We start from the raw sequence: 20,302 nt of genomic DNA on the forward strand, positions 1-20,302 counted from the left end.
TGTCTCATTCTATGTAATGTTCGTAAAGCTTAATGTAATTTGTGCATTTTAAAAGCGGGTTTATATATTAAGTTTATTAAAAGTGTTACTGACTTGCTGTCATTGTATTCAAACATTCATTTTGTCAGTTTTTAAGTTCTATTTTGTTATTATAATAAGTTCAGTGTGTTTGTTTTTATTTCTTGTATTTTTCATTAACATTTCCATTGCTTATTTTTCATGCCAGTGTACTGTGTCACCTCACCCAAGAAGGAGGATAGGTATAGGGAGCCACCTCCCACTCCTCCAGGATACATGGGGATTTCTTTAGCAGACCTAAAGGAAGGACCCCACCTACACCTAAAACCTCCAGATTACAGTGTGGCAGTGCAGAGGTCAAAGATGATGCACGGCAGCCTCTCTAGACTGCCACCAGCTTGTCTCAGTAGCAGCCCTGTGGCCTGTGTTCCATCGAAGACTGTAACTCAGCCTCAGAGGCATGATTTGCAGCCATCCCATCCTAAACTAGCAGACGTGACTGACGCAGATAGCGAAGCAGATGGTATGTTGACAAACTACCTTAATGGCTCTTAAATGAATTGCTGAACCCAGTGAATGATCTTTACTCTGTACTCTAGTTCATGTAATCAGTACTGTTTTCTTTGAATGCTTTGGAAATCTCTGCAAAAAAAAAAAAGTGATTTCTGAATATGATGGTGTGCTTGTTTTAAAAAGTGAGGGGGAAAAAAAAAAGAGTAAACTGCTTGTTTCTGTATGCCCAGTACCCTTCTTCCAGCTCAAATGAAGTATTCTTATATTTGATAGATAGCAGCTCAGTCTAATAGGATAATTTTGAGAGGAGGCACTTGACATTGGTGGAGTTGTGTTTTACATTAATGCGTGGATACTTGAAAGTCCATGTATCAAAATGTCAAATTATCTGAAATCATGCTGTTTGATAGAGTTCCTCTTATTAGCAAAACTCTTGACTGACTTTGCAGCTATGGCAATAAATGGATTTTATCCTTTTAAACAGTCAAGTAATAAAGTGATTAAAAAGCAATTCTGGAATTCCAGAGTCTTGTCAGCCTTCATTGTAGTTGGAACTCAACAATGTCATTACAATAAAATTTGGACCTTGATGGGATATTTGAGATTTCTTTGTTGAAATTGACTACTTTTCAAAACAGAACTGTACTGTTAGTTGATCTGTTAATATGCTGATCTACCACTTAATTGTGCTTTTATTATTTTCAGAAAATGAACAGGTTTCGGCAGTCTAGCCTTTGAATGACCCATTTGAAGTCTACTGAATGAAAGTCATGGAGGAAGGAGTGGGCAGAACAAGTCATGATTCTACAGGCCATTGCCAACAAAGAGCTCGCTGCTGCTGCTGTTGCTGCTAACCAGAGGTGTCGTTCCCTGTGCTCTGAGCACTGAGATAGCCCTGAATCATGCTTCCTTTCATTTAATTCCTGCAGATACATAGTTCCTCAGCTATGGATGTTGTGCCTGAATACCAGTCTTCACTGCACACCAGACCTGCCTTGGGACCACAGTTACTAGAACAAATTCAGACTCGAATCCTCCCCATGTATGTCACTATAAATTTTCCTTTAACAAGTTATTTTTAAGGTAGTGTAGTAGTAGATTTCCAAGCCATAGCTTGGATTAACAGACAAATTCAGAATGTCTGCCAATATCAAGGATATTTTTATGTATTTGAAAAATAATTTATTATTTGAAGTTCTGTGGTTTTGTTTGTATTTGGGAGCTCTCGTTAACTGATATTTATGTTTGAGGCCATAGAACTGTCTCTGACCTGACCAAACAGAAGTCACCTTACAGGATGATATGTTTGCTCTGTACAGAGATCTAATCATCTTCATAGCACCAGTGCAGTGAAGGGTCTTAATTTGAGTGGAACAGGAGGCCCTTCCTGTTGAGGTGTTAGGAAGGAAAATACTGCCATCTGCTGGTCAGGATTTGGAAAGCCAAATGAAGCTGCCGCAGGGTTTCTTACCAGTCCTTTGGGAAAAAAAGAGGGTACAGTGGTGTTTGTAGCAACCCTAGTTTCCAAAGAATGAAATTTTTATCTTACATAACGTGTGTACTGTTTCTTTCTGAAGTGACAGTCATGCTGTATCTAACTGTAACTACAAGTATAAATTCAGTAAATAGAGAATGGGTTCTAGAGAGCTCTACTCTGTAGAAGCCCGTATCTAAACATTTTCACAACTCAGATATGGAGTTCTTATTTTAAAGGAAGTATGGTCATGGGTGGTGTAATCGGAAAGATTAACCTAGCTTTCTGCAGTGTTCTGCAACATCCCCACCTGCCAGTCCCCGTCACAGCGCAAGACTGTGTTCATTCTGGATAAACCCTGCAGTTCCCACTTGCCTGCAGCAAAGTTCATCAGCCCTCCAAGATATTTAATTGGTTGGAAATTTTGTAGGGGAAAGAGGAACCAGAATTAGGGAAATGATTATCTCTTTGTTCTCAGTTTAGCCTCTGAGAAGGAGGAGATGGATACTTAACCTGAGGGGAATGGCATTCTTAAGTATTTAGGTTAAAGTTCAGCGACTGTTCACTGGTTGAGGTAGACTTTCCACATCTTACAAAATTAAGTATAATGTTTTCTCTATCTAAAGCTTAAATTTTTCATTTTATTCTTAGTGTAAATTTAATAAACTTCTGTGACTACCAAAAAAAAAAAAAAAAAGAAAGCCAAAGCCATTAATGTGCAGTACCCAGACCAACTTGGAGCCAAAATGGGTTTACTTCTGAGTGGTTGTCCATATGTGACTTTATAGGATTTAACTGGCTTATGACCTCCTTTAGTTGGATTATGAGTTTGTTCTCATTTTTTCCTGTCTCTTCTTTCAGTCTGTCAGCCTTCCTATCCCCTTCGTATTTTAAAATCATAAATTGGTTCCAAGTGGTAAATGGTAGTAGTCCATCTTTTCTATCAAAGTGATTATCTCTTCATTTTAGGAAAAATCGCATGTGTGAAAAATTCCTGTGGGCAAAAAATATAAATCTGAAACTGAAGCCTTAGAAATAAATTAACCCCAGGTATGTTGGAATGAGGCTAGTTGGCTCCGTAGCTTTCTTGGCCCCCTGAAATGGAAAGTAGGCTGGGTCAAAAATCCTGGTTTGAAAGTCACACTGTTGTGGTTTGACCTATAAACAAATGGTCCTTTAATCATAATTTTTTATTTCACTGGTTTACACAATATTGTTTTCATGTTCAGAACAAATCAAAGAAAGTGAAAAGTATTTTTGCTATAACCATCTTTTTATCAAGTGTGGGTATTTATTCTTAGCATTTTATATCCATTACCACAGAAAAATGTGCTCTTTGCACAGTATCAGTTTTCTTCAGCAGGTCTTCCGAACCTTCCCTGTCTTTGTCCTTCATGTTGTCGGTGATACCCTGCACAGAGAGTCAGAGGCTGTGGTTTTGGACTTGCACGTTGTAGCTGCCTTTGTTTCCTCTAGCTTGAACTGTGAGTGTTTGGATAAGCTGATCACATTGATCAGGAACTAAAGCCAAATGCTTTGTAGTTTGATGTGTATGTATCCCTTTAAAAGTCATGGAGTTTTTATTTTTGTATTTTAATTTAGAGTACATTCCTGTCTTCTCTTGGTCACATGACTAGAGCAAGAGAAGCCTTTTTTCTGTGTTTGCTCCAATTCTGAATCTCCACTTGTTTTTGTTTTGTTTTATAAATTTCTAGCTATAATGAAGAGACTAGTGCTCTCAGCATGCCACAGCTCTGAATCTGCCAGGATGCTGAAGCAGTAAATCCTCACTGCTAACTTTTGCCAAATAATCAGTTTCAACAAAACAATCTCTTAATAATGAAAGATTTAGAGAATTAGTAAATCCAGTATATACTTCCATAAAGGTTTATTGTAATTCATGGATTCTTACTTCCTCCAAATGATTACTTTCAGTGTATTTGGAGAGAAAAAGCCTTAAATAGTTTTTCATGAGGGTGGTAAGTCACATTGTGGTCATCTGCATAACCTCCTTGAGAATCTCTCCCCAGCTGGAAATGTGACAGTAATCATGGAGATGTTCAAGAACAAACCTAATTTTTATACAGTGTTCTCTCCCCTTCGGAAAGAAGGGGAAGAGTCTCCTTGTATGTTTAAAACAATGATTGTTATTCTGATGTATTTTAAGTCTCTTAAAAATAGCAGATGTATCCCTTTTTAGCATTACCTTAAAGGCTAGAAAAATGGGATAATCTTCAGAAAAGTGTCACAGTACATTTTCAGATTTAAACTTGAACCCCAGTTCATCTTCAGCTTTTGTTGTGCTTTTTTAAGGCTTCTTTATTTTTGATAAACAATGCAATTGTACTTGATCTTTTTAAATTGAAACATGTGAGCTTATCAGCAAAAGACAAAAACAAAACTGCACAGTCAACTAATCAAATAGCAAATACCCTGCACAATTCAGTGATTGTAAAGTAGCCCGTAACAAGTAATGTTTGTCTCCTATTTTTTGATACCTCTTAAACTTATGTCTTTTAGAAAGACAGTGCCTCTGTATGCTTTTTGTATTTTTACTGAGTGTAAATATTTGTTATATTTTTGGTTAAGAGAATGTAAAAGTACCATTTATTATTATCGTATCTACTAATACATTGTGGAATCAATAAAGAATCTAATTAACCCTCTCTGTACTTTATTGCTACTATATGGGAGCAGATAAAATAATTAGACCCAGTCACTACAGAGGGCCAGTCTGGGACAAGCATTGGTGTGAAGGCATTATTTTTTTAAGTCTCCAGAGAAAATGTAATGGTCTAATTATGGTTGACATTATGATATCTGTAAAACACCTAGCCATTGTTCAGTTTTTTTACAAGTTTGGTAACAAACCAAGTAACAGTGGCTTAAACCCCATTGGAGCTTGGTTGTCTTTTGTAACAGAAAAAAAGTACTGGCAGACTGGGCTGGTACAGGACTGGTACAAGGACCCACAGTGCTGTTGAGGTTTCAGGGATTCTGACAATTACACCTTGGGGTATCACCCCAGTGTTTCAGGAAAGAAAGGTTGGGCAGAAGCGCAAATGTGTCCTTTTTTGTTTGCAAAACAACAGCTTTTCTAATTCTCCACTGGCATGTGTCTACTTACCTCCCGCTAGTCAAAACTGTCACATGACTAGCAGCTGCATGAAAACCTGGAAAGTGAACTTTTGTAGCTGAGCAATTGATGGCCCCAAATAAAAGTGGGATTCTTTTCAGTGAGGAAGGAAAGAATGGATACTGAATGGGCAGCTACCTGGGTCTACCATAGCATGCCTATTGCTTACTCCTTTAGGAAGTACATTTATTTGTAAATGAAGCAGTTTTTTTTTAAATCAGAATCAGGTCGCTGAATCCTGGCAAAGGAGAAGACTCTGCTTTAGCACTCCTTTGTAAAAATCTCCCAGTCCCCCCTCTGCATCCAGAGAATGTTACTCCTCTATAAGCTTCTACCTGCTCCCAGTTTACCTCCTGCCTACACACACCCCGGGGTTTCCCCAGGGCCATTCCTACTTCTTCTTACCACTTCTGCACAGTCACTAGTTTATTCCTTTACCTAGAAAATATTACACACAGTAGGTTGAATAATAGCTGCTACCCACAAATATCAAGCCCTAATCACTGGAACTGTAAAGGGTGCTGTATTAGAGGAAAGGGTTTCTGCAGATATAATTAAGTTGAGCATTCTGAGATAAGGCTGTTACTTTGGCTTATCTGAGTGGGCCCTAAGTGCTTTCACAAGTGTCCTTAGAGAGGCAAAGGAAGATAACACAGAGAAGAGGAGAAGGCAGACTGAAAGAACGCCAGCTGCCTCCAGGAACTGGAAGAGACGAAAAGATTTTTCCTTAGAGCTTCCACAGAAAGCGCCACCTGCCAGCACCTTGATTTTGGACTCCTTGCCTGTTGCTGTAAATCTCCCAGACGTTGGTAATTTGTTATGGCAGCCCCAAGGAAAGGAATACACGCTACTGTATTCTTGTCTGACTTTGAGGACCCAGAACCCGCAATTGAAGAATGCAGCGCTTCGAACATACATGTCAGGAACCGCCCCACCTCGCCACCTTCGAGCGTTTGATAAACAAAAATAAGAGACGAGGTGGAACCATCCCAGACGCCGCTTCTACAGCAGCCTAGTCAGCCTGGTGTTTTCCAGAGGTTCACAGAAGGGACACTCCTGTCATCCTTGCCAGACTTGCTGTTTTCCATTTCAGGCGTGGTGGTGAGTGTGTGCTAGTATCTCACTGTGGTTTTAATTCTAATTTTCATGATGACTAATAGTGCGGAGCATCTTTTGGAGTACTCACTGGCCTTCTGGATATTCCCTTTTGTGAAGTGTCTTTTTTGGTCTTTAGTTTTTTATTTGTTCATAGAATATGGAAGTACAGTTGTTCTATAATGATTAGTGTCTAACAACCTTGCTAATTTCCTTCATTAATTCTAACAATTTTCAGATTCTTTTGAATTTTCTGTGTTTTCCTGGAAATGTTCTCCAGGCAGGAAGCTGGGGCAGTGGTAGGGTGCACCTCTTTTGTTTCTTATGCTCTCAAGGATTACTGTCCTTAAATGCCTGGTGTCCAGTGTCTTAAGTGGCATCATGTTATATATTTTGTCTAGTTTTTTTAGTTGCTTCAGGTAGGAGGGTAAAGTGCTGGTTGTTCCATCTTGCCCAGAAGCTGGAGTCCACATACAAAATTTTAATACAACTCTCTCAATAAATGAGAGCAGACACACACATCCTCCCCGTGTCCCCCACCCCAAAATCAGTAAGGATATAGAGTATTGGAACAACACACAAACTTAATCTAATGGACCTATATAAATCATGAAATTAACAACAAATGCAAAATATACATTACTTTCAGGTGATCATGGAGCATTTATCAAAAATGACTGTATGTTAGGCCATAAACTGTTAACAGATTTGAAAGAGGAACTCATAGAAGAGGCTCACTGCAGCAGAGTCAAACAGTGAATTGGTAACAAAAAGTACAAAATTAGGAAGTTAAGGGATATACTTGCCAATAATGCAGTGGAAAGTAGAAATTACTTTGAACCAAATGAAAATGGAAATAGGAATATCAAAACCTTTCGATGTTATTAAACCATACTTAAAGGGAATTGTATAGCCTTTAAGTACATGTATTAGGAAAATAGAAAGGCTAAAAATGAATTAGGTAAACGTTCTTCTCCAGAAACCAGAATAACAGCAAATTAAATTTAGATACGCAGGAGAAAATAATAATAGCAGCAAGGAATGAAATATGTAACGTGCAAAAAAAAAAAGGACTAAGAAAACTAAGTTATTTCAAAGACTAAGAAAGTTGCTAAACTCTTAGAATGAACAAGGAAAAAGAAAAATGGCAAAACTAAACAGTGTTAGGAATGTAAAAATCATTACAATCATTAGAGATAACGACACTTTGAATGAGTAAAATATAGATGAAATAAACAAATTTAGAGAAAAACACAACTTACCAAAGAAGGAAAATTCAGTAGTCTTATAACTAGTAAAGAACTTGACTTTGTCATTTAAAAGCCTCTCCACAGAGAAAACTTAAGTCCTAGATGGCTTTACCTGTAAGTTACACCAAACAGTTGCAGAAGAAATCACGCTGATTCTACATAACAAAATCTCCGCAGTGGTAGGGATTTCTTAAGATCCTCATAAGAAAACACAATAAAGGGAAAAGTTGGTATCTTTGACTATTGTAAAATTAAAAACATACTCATCAAAAAGTACCATTTAAAAGAACAACAGGCAATGGAGTGAAAATGTATTGTAATTCATATGCCCTTCAAAGGAAAAGTATCCAGAGTATATAAAGTACTTTTTTTATATCAAAAGAAAAAGAGCAGCTAATAGAAAAATGGGTAAAAGAATTAAAGAAGCATTTCATAAAAAAAGAGGAAATTGTCCAATAAACATGAAAAGATGCTTAATTTCATTATGAAAAGCTCTTCATAAGGTTGGAGTTGATGATGAAGGAAGCGTTAACGCCCTCTGTTTGGAGGTCAGTGGCAGATGATCATTGACCTAAAACTGTCCTTTGGAAGAAACAAGAATAGGGGTAAAAGGGAAAGGTGTAGTAAAAAAAAATACAGCGGAGCCACCAGATGGCACCACGCTACAATGTGACTCTTCCTGGGGTCTGTCTTTAAAACAGTAACAGCAAGATTTGTTGGTTTGTTTGTTTAAGGTTGTGCAGTGTGGATTGTTAAGATGTATAATGTGTTAATTTTATATACGTACACATTGTGAAATGATTATCACAGTCAACACATTAATCTCATGTAGATACCTTTTTTGTGTGGGTGAGATGAGAACACTTAAGATCTACTCTCTTACCACATTGCAAGTTTACAATTATGAAAAACATTTTGAAAGTTCTTCAAAAAAAATTAAAAATAGACAAAAAGCTAAAAAGAGAACTACCATATGATCCAGCAATTCTGCTGGACATATATCCAAAGAAAGTAAAATCATTCTTTCAAAGAGATGGATGCACTTCCACATTCATTGCAGCATTATTCACAATAGCCAAGATATGCAAGCAAGTTAAGTGTCCACTGATGGATGAATGGATAAAGAAGATGTGAGTATATACAGATAAATACTTTTTTAAGTTTCTTTTGCAAGCTAACCTTCTTCAAATGATGTAATTCCTCAAAAAGAAAAGAATAAGGCAATTTCTTAGCCATCTTTTCAGATGTGTCTGCAGTCCATAGTGAAGTATTTCAGAAGACTCTTTCACAGAAGAAGCATTTCCAATCAGAAAATACAGAATTTTAGACAGATTATATTTGGATAATCTTCAGACGATAATGAATGTTCAATATGGATACAGCTGTTTACTAATAGAGTATTTGTACAGTTGGACATGGGACGTAGGATTTGGAATCGTAATGAGTGGTGGTCCTTTGCAGGGCTCCCGAGGGAGATCTTCCAGAAAATACAAGTGGCCCAACTCTGAACAGGAATGAAAAGCAGATAACGCGCCTAAGAGCCAATCCAACCTCTAGCAGTCTGCGCGGAGCCGCTGCGAACTCCGGAGCGCCTGGCAGCTGCTCATCTGTTCTGACTGCTTGGTATTTTTTGGTCCCTTTAACTTTGACCATTTTGGTGGGTATGTAGTGGTATTTTATTGTGGTTTTAGTTTTCATTTCCATTATTGTTAGTGGGATTGAGCTCTTTCTCATATTTGTGTGGGCTGTTTGGTTTGCAGTTTTATGAAATGCTTTTTTAAGTCTTTTCTCGTTTTGTAGATATTCTTTATATGTTTTGGATGTGACGCCATAATCAGTTAATATCTACAGCAGAGATCCTCTTCCACTCTGGGGGCTTTCCTTTGTCATACCCTTCATGATGTCTCTCGATGAAGAGACGTTCTTAATTTTGAACTAGAAAAATTTATTACTTTTCCTGTATGGTTAGTGCTCTGTGATCTATTTAAGAAGTTTTCCCCTACTCCAGGTTCATTAACATATTTGTGTTAGCTTTTAGATGCTTGGATGTTTTGCCTTTTAAATTGAGCTCTGAAGTTTATCTGGAATAGATTTTTGTGTGTAGGGTGAGATGTAGGTCAGGTTTTGTTCTCACACCCGAAGATTGTCCTTACACCATGTATTGAAAAGTTAAGTCCTTTTTTTCCACCCCACTTCAGTGACGTCTTTGCCATGTATGAACTGTCTGGTGTATTTGAGTTTATCTGGAGTCTGTGTTCTGTTATATTGGCCTGTTTGTTCTTCCATCCCACACTACTCTGTTGTCTTAGTTACTTAGTAGTTTAATACATACTGATACCTGATGAAGTTCTCTGACCCTGTTCTTTTTCAAGAATGTGTTAGCTGTTCTTGTGTCATTGCATTTCCAAATGAGTTTTACAGCCAGCTTATCAACTTACATACACAAACGCATATGTACACACAATCAGTTGAGTTGTGAATGGGATTTTCTTGAAATTATGTAATAATTGGAAGGAAATAAACATCATCATATACTTTAGTCTTCCTATATGTGAACCCAGGATATGTTTGCACTTATTTATATGTTCCATTGCTCTCACTGTTTTATTGTTTTGTTTTAAAGGCTTTCATATTTCTCATAAGGTTTACTTTTAAGTGTTGGATGTGGGTTTCTGGTTTATTTTTCCCCTGCTTTATTGAGGTATACTTGGGAAATAAAAGTTTTATATATTTCAGGTTATATGTATTGGTCCATTTGGGCTGCTGTAACAAAATACTGTAGACTGGGTGGCTTGTAAATAACAGAAATTTCTTTGTCACAGGTCTGAAGGCTAAGAAGTCCAAGGTCAAGATGCTGGCAGATTTGGTGTCTGATGAGAGCTCATTGCCTGGTTCATAGATGGTGACTTCTCATTGTCCTCATAGAAAAAGAAGGGGCAAGGAAACTCTCTGGGGCCTCTTTTATAAGGGCACTAATCCCAGTCATGAGGGCTCTACCCTTCTGACCGAATCACCTCAAAAGGCCCCACCTTCTAATATCACCTTAAATGCTGCAAGTTGCATTATTTTATCCTTTTTATGGCTGAGTAGTATTCCATTGTATAAATAGACCACAACTGCCATATCCAGTCATCTGTTGATAGAAATTTAGGTTGTTTCCGTGTCTTGGCTATTGTAAATAGTGGTGCTATGGACATTGGGGTGCAGGTGTGTTTCTGAATTAAGGTGACCTCTGGATATATGTCCAGGAGTGGGATTGCTTGATTGTATGGTAGGTCTGGTTTTAGTCTTTTGAGGAATCTCCATACTGTTTTCCATAATGGCTGCACCAAACTACATTCCCACCAACACTGTAGGAGGGTTCCCTTTTCTCCACACCCTCTCCGACATTTATTGTTTGTGGACTTTTTAATGACGGCCATTCTGACTGGTGTGAGGTGATACCTCATTGTAGTTTTATCTGCATTTCTCTGATACTAAGCAATACTGAGTGTCTTTTCATGTGCCTATTGGCCATTTGTATGTCTTCACTGGAGAATTGCTTATTTTAGGTCTTCTGCCCATTTTTGGATTGGGTTGTTTGTTTTTGAGTTGTATAAGCTGTTTATATATTCTGGAAATTAGGCCATTGTCAGTTTCATTGTTTGCAGATATTTTCTCCCATTCCATAGGTTGTCTTTTTGTTTTGCTTATGGTTTCCTTTGCTTTGCAAAGGCTTATAAGTTTAAATAGGTCCCATTTGTTTATTTTTGCTTTTATTTCTACCGCTTGGGTATACTGCCCTAGGAAGAACATTGCTGAGATGTATGTCAGATAATGTTTTGCCTATGTTTTCTTCTACGAGATTTATAGTGTCTTGTCTTACGTTTAAGTCTTAAGCCATTGTGATTTTTATACACAAAAATAGTGTATGGTGTGAGGGAGTATTCGTTATAACTTCACTGATTTACATCCAGCTCTCCAGTTTTCCCAACACCATTTGGTGAAGAGAGTGTCTTTACTCCATTGTATGTTCTTGCCTCCTTTGTCAAAGATTAATTGACCAAAAGTTTGTGGGTTTATTTCTGGGCCATGCTCTATATTTTTTAATTCATTCATTTGTTGATGGACACTTAAGTTGTTTCCAAATCTTAGAAATTTTGTCAGTAATGCTGCAGTGAACATGGAGGCTGCAGATAACAGTCAGCAAGAATCTGGAGCCCTCAGTTCTACGAGGCACTGAATTCTGTTAACAACCTTGGAGCTTGGAAGTGGCTGCTTCCCTAGTTCAGCCTCCAGGTTCAAGCACAGCCCCGCTGACACCTTGACTGCAGCCTTCTGAGACCCCCAAGCAGAAGACCGAGCCAAGCTGACCCACTGAATTTCAGACTCCTGATGCATTGAAACTGTGCTGTTTTAAGCCGTTGACTTTGTGGTAATATGCTGCATAGCAATAGATAACTAATATATTGCTTGTTAGCTGTATGATCTTGGGGAAGTTGTGTTTACACCCTGTGGCTTAGTTCTCTCATCCTCAAATCATGTTAACAACTCGCTTTCGAGTAGGCTATGAGGATGAAATGAGTTAATGCGTGTGCAATCCTTGGGCAACACCCAGCCCCCTTGAAAATTTCGCAGGAACTTTCAGTGGTTATACACTCTCTTCTTTCCCTCTCTCCCTCCCTGTTTTCCCTCTTCAAACCATAGTTGTTTTCTACCCTGATTCTTCCATCTCATCTCCTTTCCCAGAATTCCATTTCTTTGCCCAGTATGGTCTCGGCTCGCCAGTAAACACTCCATCTAGTGGTCATTTATCTGACAACCTCAACTATTGTAAATATAATCAAGATGTTCCAAAATCAGATTGATTCCATATAAAAATGCATTCAAGGTACATTCCTGACTTATTGGTGAGATTCAGCTTTCTTGTCTCCTAAGTTAAAACATGCTGGAAGCCAAACTGAAAACTGTGAGTGGAGAACTGGAGGGAAGCATACTAACAGCAGCAAGAATGTGATTAAGACATCCTGAACCCTGCCCTGCCTACACCATCTGGTTTAAAGAGCACGGCATCTTCCCAGGTCTCCAAGGCCTGGAATGCGGTGTGGGGTCAGGGCTCCTGATGAGTTAAAGAGCCAGGCGTTCTCCCTCCACCCAGGTGACAGGGAAGCAGGAGGGCTGAGTCCTCTCCTCTACCCTTTGTCTTTCTTCTCATCTGCGAATCTTTTCTCCTTGAGATAAGCACTGCCAGGCTGTGGATCAACACACTTAACCCCTTGTTCTTAACCCCAGTCCTCCTTTCTGCCCTGCAAGCCTTCCTGCCTTTCCCCATGTGACAACAGCTCCCCCATTCTCTTTTTTAAGGGAACTATTCCTTTCCCAAACCGTGGGGTTTTGGTGGGACTGTGAGTCAAAGTGACCCACCCCTACACACACTGCAGGGGGCCCAGTGTGAGGCGTTCCTTGGAATTCCTAGCCTGTGGATCAGCAGGGTCATTTCCTGTATGACCCCGTGACGTTCGTCATAAGCTGTTAAGACTGCCATGGCCGGTTACCGGCTGTCTGACCTTGAGCAAGTCATTTACTGTCTCTAATCACCTGTCCCATCATCTCTGACATTGGGAAAGTAAAAGCTCTTTAATAGGATGGGTGTGGAATCAGCCAGGCTCATGCCTCACAGGGGACTGGTGCTTTCTGAACGCCTCCTCACCCTCTCCCTCCAGTGTCCCATCCTATCTTGTCACCCCACAACCAGGCACACCCACCTAGCCCCCTTCTCCCTCCCCTGTGAGGCCAGGCCTATAAAGTGCTTCTGGCAGCCTGGAACTAGTGAGAGGCTAATGAATAAACCAGTCCATTGAACCTGTACTGGAAAGTCTGCCTTCCTTGTTTATTTCTGAGAATTGGAAAGAGAACAGAGAACACACTTTGTTAGCATTTTTACCACCTGCTTCGCTAGAAGCCTATGCTGCTGATTTCCTCTTGTACTAGTCCTTCTAAATCCTTCATCTGGTGGCCCACCAAGGGTCTCCTTGAGCTACACTGATAGGCCTGCTGAGCTCTGGTTGTGCCTTGTAACCGAGAGCTGCAGAGACGACTGGGAGGCAGGAGAGAGCTTTCCACTGAGGTCGCCCACCGCTGAGCAGGGAAAGGAGGGTGCCGACATCAGGGAAGAGGAAAACGGCCTGTAGTCTTAGATCCAAGTCAGGAGGGTCTGTTTAATCCTAGAACACGTTGTGTTCACCACTCATTGGTTTCCTGGCCGGGTTGCACTCGGGTTTCCCCTTTCTTAGTGCTGGCACTCTAGGAGAGCCCCACATCCATGTCAGAGTTTTCTGCACGTGGTGTTTTTCACGTGGGACGCTATGTCAACACCTGTGTCTGACCATGTGTGTGGTATCAGATTTGAATTGAAAACATCAAATGGTTTGTAGATACGCATGGTGCATTTATCCCTTAAGTCACTGCTTCATGACAGGCACAGCAAGGATGCTCTGTATAAAACCTTAGGCATCATTTTATTATGCCATCTAGCAAGCAAAGACCTTGTGGGTAGTGGTTTCCGCAGCCTGGGAGGAACTTCTGCTGCCTGAGGAATAGACACACCGTGACCCTGAGGTATTGGGCGGTTGCTGAATAACCTGAGCTTCTGACTTGGCCTCTCTCAGAATCTTTGTTTCTTGTGATGGTCATGTTCCCATGAACCTTTTTACTGTTTAACAAGATCTCAATCCTGAAAGCCTCATTTCTGCTGGCATAGAGTGTTGGGCAGCAGTGGTCTCGGTCAGAGTCCATCCCAAGTGTGCACTTAGGAGGGACGGGGAAAAGAATGTCAGGTAATGGAGGGATGTGCTTTTCTCAGCTGTACGGCCAAGTCTGCCCTGAGGCTGTTCTTAGTGGGCACTTGATTGGGCTGGGATCATCATATTTATGTTTCCTTTCTCTTTATTTTTCTACTCTTGTTGCCTTTGAACAAGTTCACCTAATCTGTTCTGTGACTTTCTGTTCCTAAGAACTAGACTGCTTGGATGCCTCACGTAAGTGGGGTTGTCACTTGCACTGAGCCCTTGGACTCTTGATAAGAGGCCAGACCAGACAGAAACTTCAGGCAGGGCTTTACTGGGGCTCGTGCTGCAGCACAAGGGAGTGAAAGCAAGAGAACAGGGATCCATGTCTTGCTCCTGATCTTAAAGAAAAGCGTTTATCATCTTGAACCATATCGCCTGTGGACTTCATATACTGTCTTCGTTTTGTTTAAGTAGTTTCCTTCTAGTCCTAGGTTTGTGTTTTAAAAGGCTATTGAATTTTGTCCAATTTAGAAGATCATATGGGTCGCCCACCCCACCCCCCAGTATTCTGCAAATGTGGTATATTTATCCCCAGTGTCTAAAAAGTGCCTGGGCACATCGTTCTCAACAGAAAATGTCTGAGCGCATGAATTGCCCAGTTACTGAATGACACCCATTTAATTATGCTTCTTTATGACCAATTTTTGTAATCTAATTGCTTTAATTTGGATAACTTGCTTTCTAGGTCTGCTTCAGGCCTGGAAATCTTGAGATTTCTTTTAATTACGCTCCTTGATTTGTTCTAAAGACCACATTCTCAAGTGGTATTTTCGGGAGGGGAATGTGGGAAGTTCTGGATTGCCTGCTAGCGTGATCTGTTTTGCCTTCTCACTTCAGTGAAAGTTCGGCTGAAGAGAGACAGTAGTGCCAAGTGATGATCAGTTCTCTCAGAAGCCGAGACGAGTGTTCCATTATGTTCTAGACGCACCGCTGCTGCTGAGAAACCTGGTACTCTTTGGACGGAACAATCCAAGAAATTATCTAATTTCCCAGAGGTGAATATATGAATTGCAGAAGAAAGGGCCATTTGAGGTCTGTGAAGTGTGACAGTATAAATGCAAAACCCATTTTTAAAAATTTCAAGGCATAAAGAATGAAGAGACCATTCCTTTTTTGATAGATGCCCCTCCTCCCACCCCCGCACCCCGAGCGTTTCCCTTGCTTTCCCTTTGTAAAACTCTTATTAATCACAGGTTGGGTCACTTGAATCCTAGAACTTCTCATCGCTCAAATGACTTACCATAGTGACTTCTTCCCAAAATGTCTACTTGTCCTGTTGGTTTCCTTCAGGAACATCAAGTTGGAAAGAGAGAGGAAGGGAGAAAGGTTTGCTTGTTTCTGTGTCTGAGCTGCAGTACGAGCTGGTCCTGTTACAGTATTAGCCTGCATGGCGTTAGCTCCACTGTGCACAGGTTGGATGTGGCCGCATATACGTGGGTACAGTCCAGTCACTCACCCCCGGTACCTTTGTGCTGTCGTTGAATGTCTGTTCCCTCTGTTCACGCTGAAATTCTAACTCCCAAAGGCAATGGTATTAGTGCCTTACAGAGGAGACTCCAGAGAACTCTCCAGCCTTTCCCACCAAGTGAAGACCTGGCAGAGGGCCCTCACCTGACCGTGCTGGCACCCTGATCTCAAGACTTCTGGCCTCCAGAACTGTGAGAAGTCACTTTCTGTTGTTTGTAAGCCACCCAAATCTGGGGTATTTTGTTATAATATCCTAAAGGGACTAAGCTGCTTGGCACAGTTTCTGAGAAGTGAAATACTGTTTTTAAAGGAAACCAGAAACAGCAGCCAAAATGTTTTCTGACACAGCCTGAACATGTTGCAGCCAGCAAAGTGCTCCCTGCACCTCAGCAGAGGGGATCAGGCCCTGGGGAGCTGTTGGCACAGACCTAGGGTCTAAGGTCAGCGCTCAGACATTTGAAAGGCACACAGGTGTACAAGTGGCTTCAATTAGCAACAGTAAGGAAAAAAAGACACTCAGGTCAAGGTTTAAAGATTATTATCTTATTTGCTGCTCCTTTGTAAAGGAGCAAAAACAACACCACCAAAAATAACACCTGTGTGTAGGAATCCTCTCTGGGCCTCCCAGGCAGGCTTTTGGTGTATTCATCTATCTTAAGCTAATGAACATTGGAGGTTCAGTGAGTTATAAAAGTTCTAGTGAACTCCAGAGCTTGGATTCACAGAGACAGTTTGGGGTTAGAGTGGACCGTGCCTTTACTCGCCTGCTGTTATCCTCTAGGGAAACTAAAATCATCCTTTCTGCAATACCAAAAGCACCACTCTGTCAGCAGTTGTTTGTAAGGTCCCTGATCAAACATTTGGATCTTAGCTTTTTTTTTCTTTTGGGCATCAAAGGACCAACTATAAATATGATGCAATTAAGAATTGTAGAGTAGGGTCAGAAGTAGCCCAGAGGTTGCATATATCTGGTAGAAATGTTAAAAAAAAAAAAAAAGGCAGATAAAAACCTCATCTCAAAAACATCCTAAAAACTGAAAGTTTAAGGAGCCCAAATATTAAAATACAGATTATCATGAGTCATTTGGTAGATTTTTACATTTTCACAATCGTAGCAAATGGTCTCTGTTTTACGGAATTGCCCTACTTTTTGTGCACATTATGCCTATCCTTTGAAAAGAGGCACTCGAAATAGAGCTCATATATTGACATGAGTTTCTTTACATAATTTTTTCCCTTTAATCAGCTTATTTTACTGGCCTGCCATAATTTCATCTTAACCCAGTTTTCCCTTTACAGTCCTTGGCCATGAGTTGAGTTGAGTTGAAGACAAAAATTATCAAAACTTTTCTAATACTTTACTTTTCTCATTGATTTTTCTATTTTAGAGTGTTGTACACCAGGTCTCACGATGCAGCCAATCCTAAGTGAAGTATTCTCAGTAGCTGAGGCACAAGGCCCAACACATGGATGAGTCTCTGGCAGGATCTGGTGAGTATACAGGTCTTCTTTGTTCTCATCTGAATCAGCATTTCCAATCAGTCGCACTGGCATTTGGAACTAGATAAAATCTCTGTTGTCTGGGTGTCAGTAAGTACCCCACTTCAATTTCGGACAACCAAAAATACTGTTTTCAAATGTTCCCTGGGGGACAGAATTGCCCCTGATGGGAACCACTGTCTTCTTTTAGGAGCGAACTTCTTTAAACTGTCCACACACTTTGTGATGGAAATTCCACACTACAGTCATAGAACATTTCTTAGTTGTATTTACTGCCAGCCAGCGTATCCTGGGAAAACAAAATGCTGCAGCATGGAAAACTAAGTAGGAGTTTGATACCTCGTTTTAAATTATCAGGTGAAGTGTAGAAATTTAAATCCCCTTTTAAAGAAGAAAATGATAAATTGTTTTTTGCAGTCACGATAGCAGTCATAACTCTACTAAAACAGCACCTTCTGTGAGTGTAGTAAATACTTTGCTGAAAGAAAGGAACCAAAGCAGGAGTGAAAAACATTTATTGAATCAAAATCAATACTTTCTTTTTATTATCTACAAGCCAACACTGAACTCACTTTATTCAAGAATGAACACAATGTACAAAAAAAGTATGCTTATATTATAAAAATATGTCAATTTTATCTCCTGGGCGCTGAGCAGAAGTCATTTTAAACAAAATCAAGGCAAACTTGCTCTCTATAATAAAACTGCTATAATTTAATAACAAAAGTGAAAGCTGATATACTCACAAAGTATCTCATTTAAAGGCCCACCGATAATGCTGCCTGGGAAATGCTGCCCCAGTCACCACAGTGTACATTGCTCCTCTACGCTCACTGGCCCCACTTTCTGCCTACCTCGTGGGAAAGCACCTCCTCCACAGAATGCAGATCACTGATAAAAGAATGTGTGTCATTAGGTAACAGCTGTTAGCATATAGTTCAGCAAAGTATTAACAGTCAATGCTAGTTATTGAATTAGCATCAATTTTCAAGCGAGACACACAGTCATGGGGAGCAAATGACCTCCCAAGATTTACAAAGCCACTTACCACTGTGGGAAAACTGACTCCCTAAAAAAAAAAAAAATGTGTCCAATGTTAACTCTTAGAATTTTTGGTAATTGTCTTAACTCCGTCTGCCGTCACCGGCACGCGCCTTGGCAGGCGGGCTTGCACGCAGCGTGGCTGCCTGTGCCTGTCAAGTCGGTGGCGGCTGCAGAACAGCCAGAGGCTTTAGAGTGCAGCCTTCGGTTTACCACGGAGACGCTCCAGTGCTCACTGGAGTATTTGGTCCTTGGAGAATCAGGAAAGTGAGCAGTTGGAGGAAACAATCAAATCAAATCACGAGCTGGGAAAAAGGAACTATGGCTCCCTGTGTTGTCGTCTAGGAGGTGTAGGCCCAGGATAAAGTCTGCATACTAAATGTTAAAGTCAAAGTAGAATTAAGACTCAACAGCATCAGTGCTGTCAAGGCCAAGGAAACCCGTCCCTTAAAAAGAGCCTGCACACAGCAGTGGCCCTGGCAGGACACTGACCTGGCACTCACGCGAAGTCCAGAATGCAGTATCCACACAGTGAATTAACGACACCAGGTGAATTCAAGTTTAGAAGGTATTAAACCGCAAAATGCCTATTTCGATTACTAAGCATAAATGTCTTTCCTTGACAGATTCTGTTTGGGATTGAGACCTACGAAGACTCAAAACTGCAGAAACACAGGGCAGGAGTATCTGGCGCCCACTGTACTGGGTAAACTGAAAAGAACTGTGGGAGAAATGCTTTCATGTTTTGCCCCTAAAACCTACTACGTATGCAGTTCTATGATTCACAAGAATTTGGGACTAAGGTGAGGGGAAAGGGATCGAAGAAGACAGAAAATGTTCCCTCTTTATGCAATGTCACCCCATTTCCTACATGAAATGTTAGTGCTACCAAATGTAACTCTTAGATAACGGCTCAACTAGACATAGGACTTAAATAGTTTAATGAGAAAACAGACCACTACCTGGCTTAGCACTACATCCTTACAGAAATATCTGAAATACACTTTGTGAAGAATAAACGTATTTTGGAACTTGAGCGAAAGGTTTCTCACAGGACATTCAACAGGCTGCTACTGGAAACAACTGAATACCATAGTATTAAACCTAAACAAGTGAAAACAGATGAGTACACAAAAAATGAACAGCTACTAAGATAGATAGCGATGCGCAGTCAGACTGGATGGGGAGGATGTGACCACACACCCGTAACTGTTTACAATCCCAGGTCCTCACTTTCAAATAAATATACTGAACATTTACAACAGAATGAATGCCTTATGAATGCAAGCTTTTCTTTCACTGTAGTTCTAACTAAATAAAAGTCTTAAGCTACAAGTTGCCTTTTTTTTGTGAAACTGATGTGACTTGGTGCCACAGCTAACCTTCCTCTAACAGCAGCAGTATCACCAGCCCATGGCAGCAAAGCCCGTTCCTTTCTGGCATCCCATGGGCTCCTGTACAAAGCAACTTCATAAAGCATGCAGGTATCTACTCTGCTGAAGTTTTAAGTGGATAGAAATCATCATTGTGCTTATGGTTCTCATACCTTCCAAAATATACATAAATGGTGACAAAGTAACAAATAATAGCACGTCTTTGCTTACCAATAAAATCATAAGGCCGGGGGCTGGAGATGGAAAGAGAAATGTTAAAAATGGGGAAAAAATGCAAAACAGTGCTAGCATTCACAAAAAAGATCATGCTAAAATCAGATCCATATTGATAAAGATAAGCCACAATCCAAAGAACTCTGTCCGTGAGTCCAAAGGCATGCATGCCAGCGGAAGAAAACGCAGGGTTCATCTGACGACAGTTTCTTCGGAGCAGAGCGGTTACGTGTCACTGGAGTAATCACAACAGGGTGAACAAGAGGCCATCACACTTCTTTTGCGTATTTGCAAAGGAAAGAAAAGCAATCATAACAACAAAAAATTAAGAACAGTGGAACAAAACAAATTCAGAATGAACTATAAAATCAAAA

At 40.3% G+C, this 20,302-nt stretch overlaps 2 protein-coding genes across 6 annotated transcripts in view; one reads left to right on the forward strand and one right to left on the reverse strand.

The window, feature by feature from the left end:
* RAPGEF6 (Rap guanine nucleotide exchange factor 6) overlaps nucleotides 1-19,085 on the forward strand; it is a 202,344-nt gene extending 183,259 nt beyond the window's left edge. For 2 of the 5 annotated variants that reach the window (XR_012069590.1, XR_012069600.1), the window contains 5 exons: nucleotides 227-541; nucleotides 1,237-1,573; nucleotides 8,948-9,147; nucleotides 17,169-17,271; nucleotides 18,948-19,085. Coding sequence is in view for 1 of the 5 variants with exons in the window: in XM_006212844.4 (XP_006212906.1) it covers nucleotides 227-541; nucleotides 1,237-1,262 (341 nt within the window). In the remaining 4 variants the exon portion in view is untranslated. Of the gene's footprint in view, nucleotides 1-226; nucleotides 542-1,236; nucleotides 2,713-8,947; nucleotides 9,148-17,168; nucleotides 17,272-18,947 lie in introns of those variants that run through there. The other 3 variants (XR_012069596.1, XR_012069598.1, XM_006212844.4) reach the window with 3 other exon arrangements.
* Nucleotides 17,779-20,302, reverse strand: part of CDC42SE2 (CDC42 small effector 2) — a 96,935-nt gene continuing 94,411 nt past the window's right edge. The window contains exon 6 of the mRNA XM_031673101.2: nucleotides 17,779-20,205. The gene's annotated coding sequence lies outside the window, so the exon portion shown is untranslated. The remainder of the gene's footprint in view (nucleotides 20,206-20,302) is intronic.

Source organism: Vicugna pacos, chromosome 3, assembly GCF_048564905.1.
Source record: "Vicugna pacos chromosome 3, VicPac4, whole genome shotgun sequence".
NCBI classification, from domain to species: Eukaryota; Metazoa; Chordata; class Mammalia; order Artiodactyla; family Camelidae; genus Vicugna; species Vicugna pacos.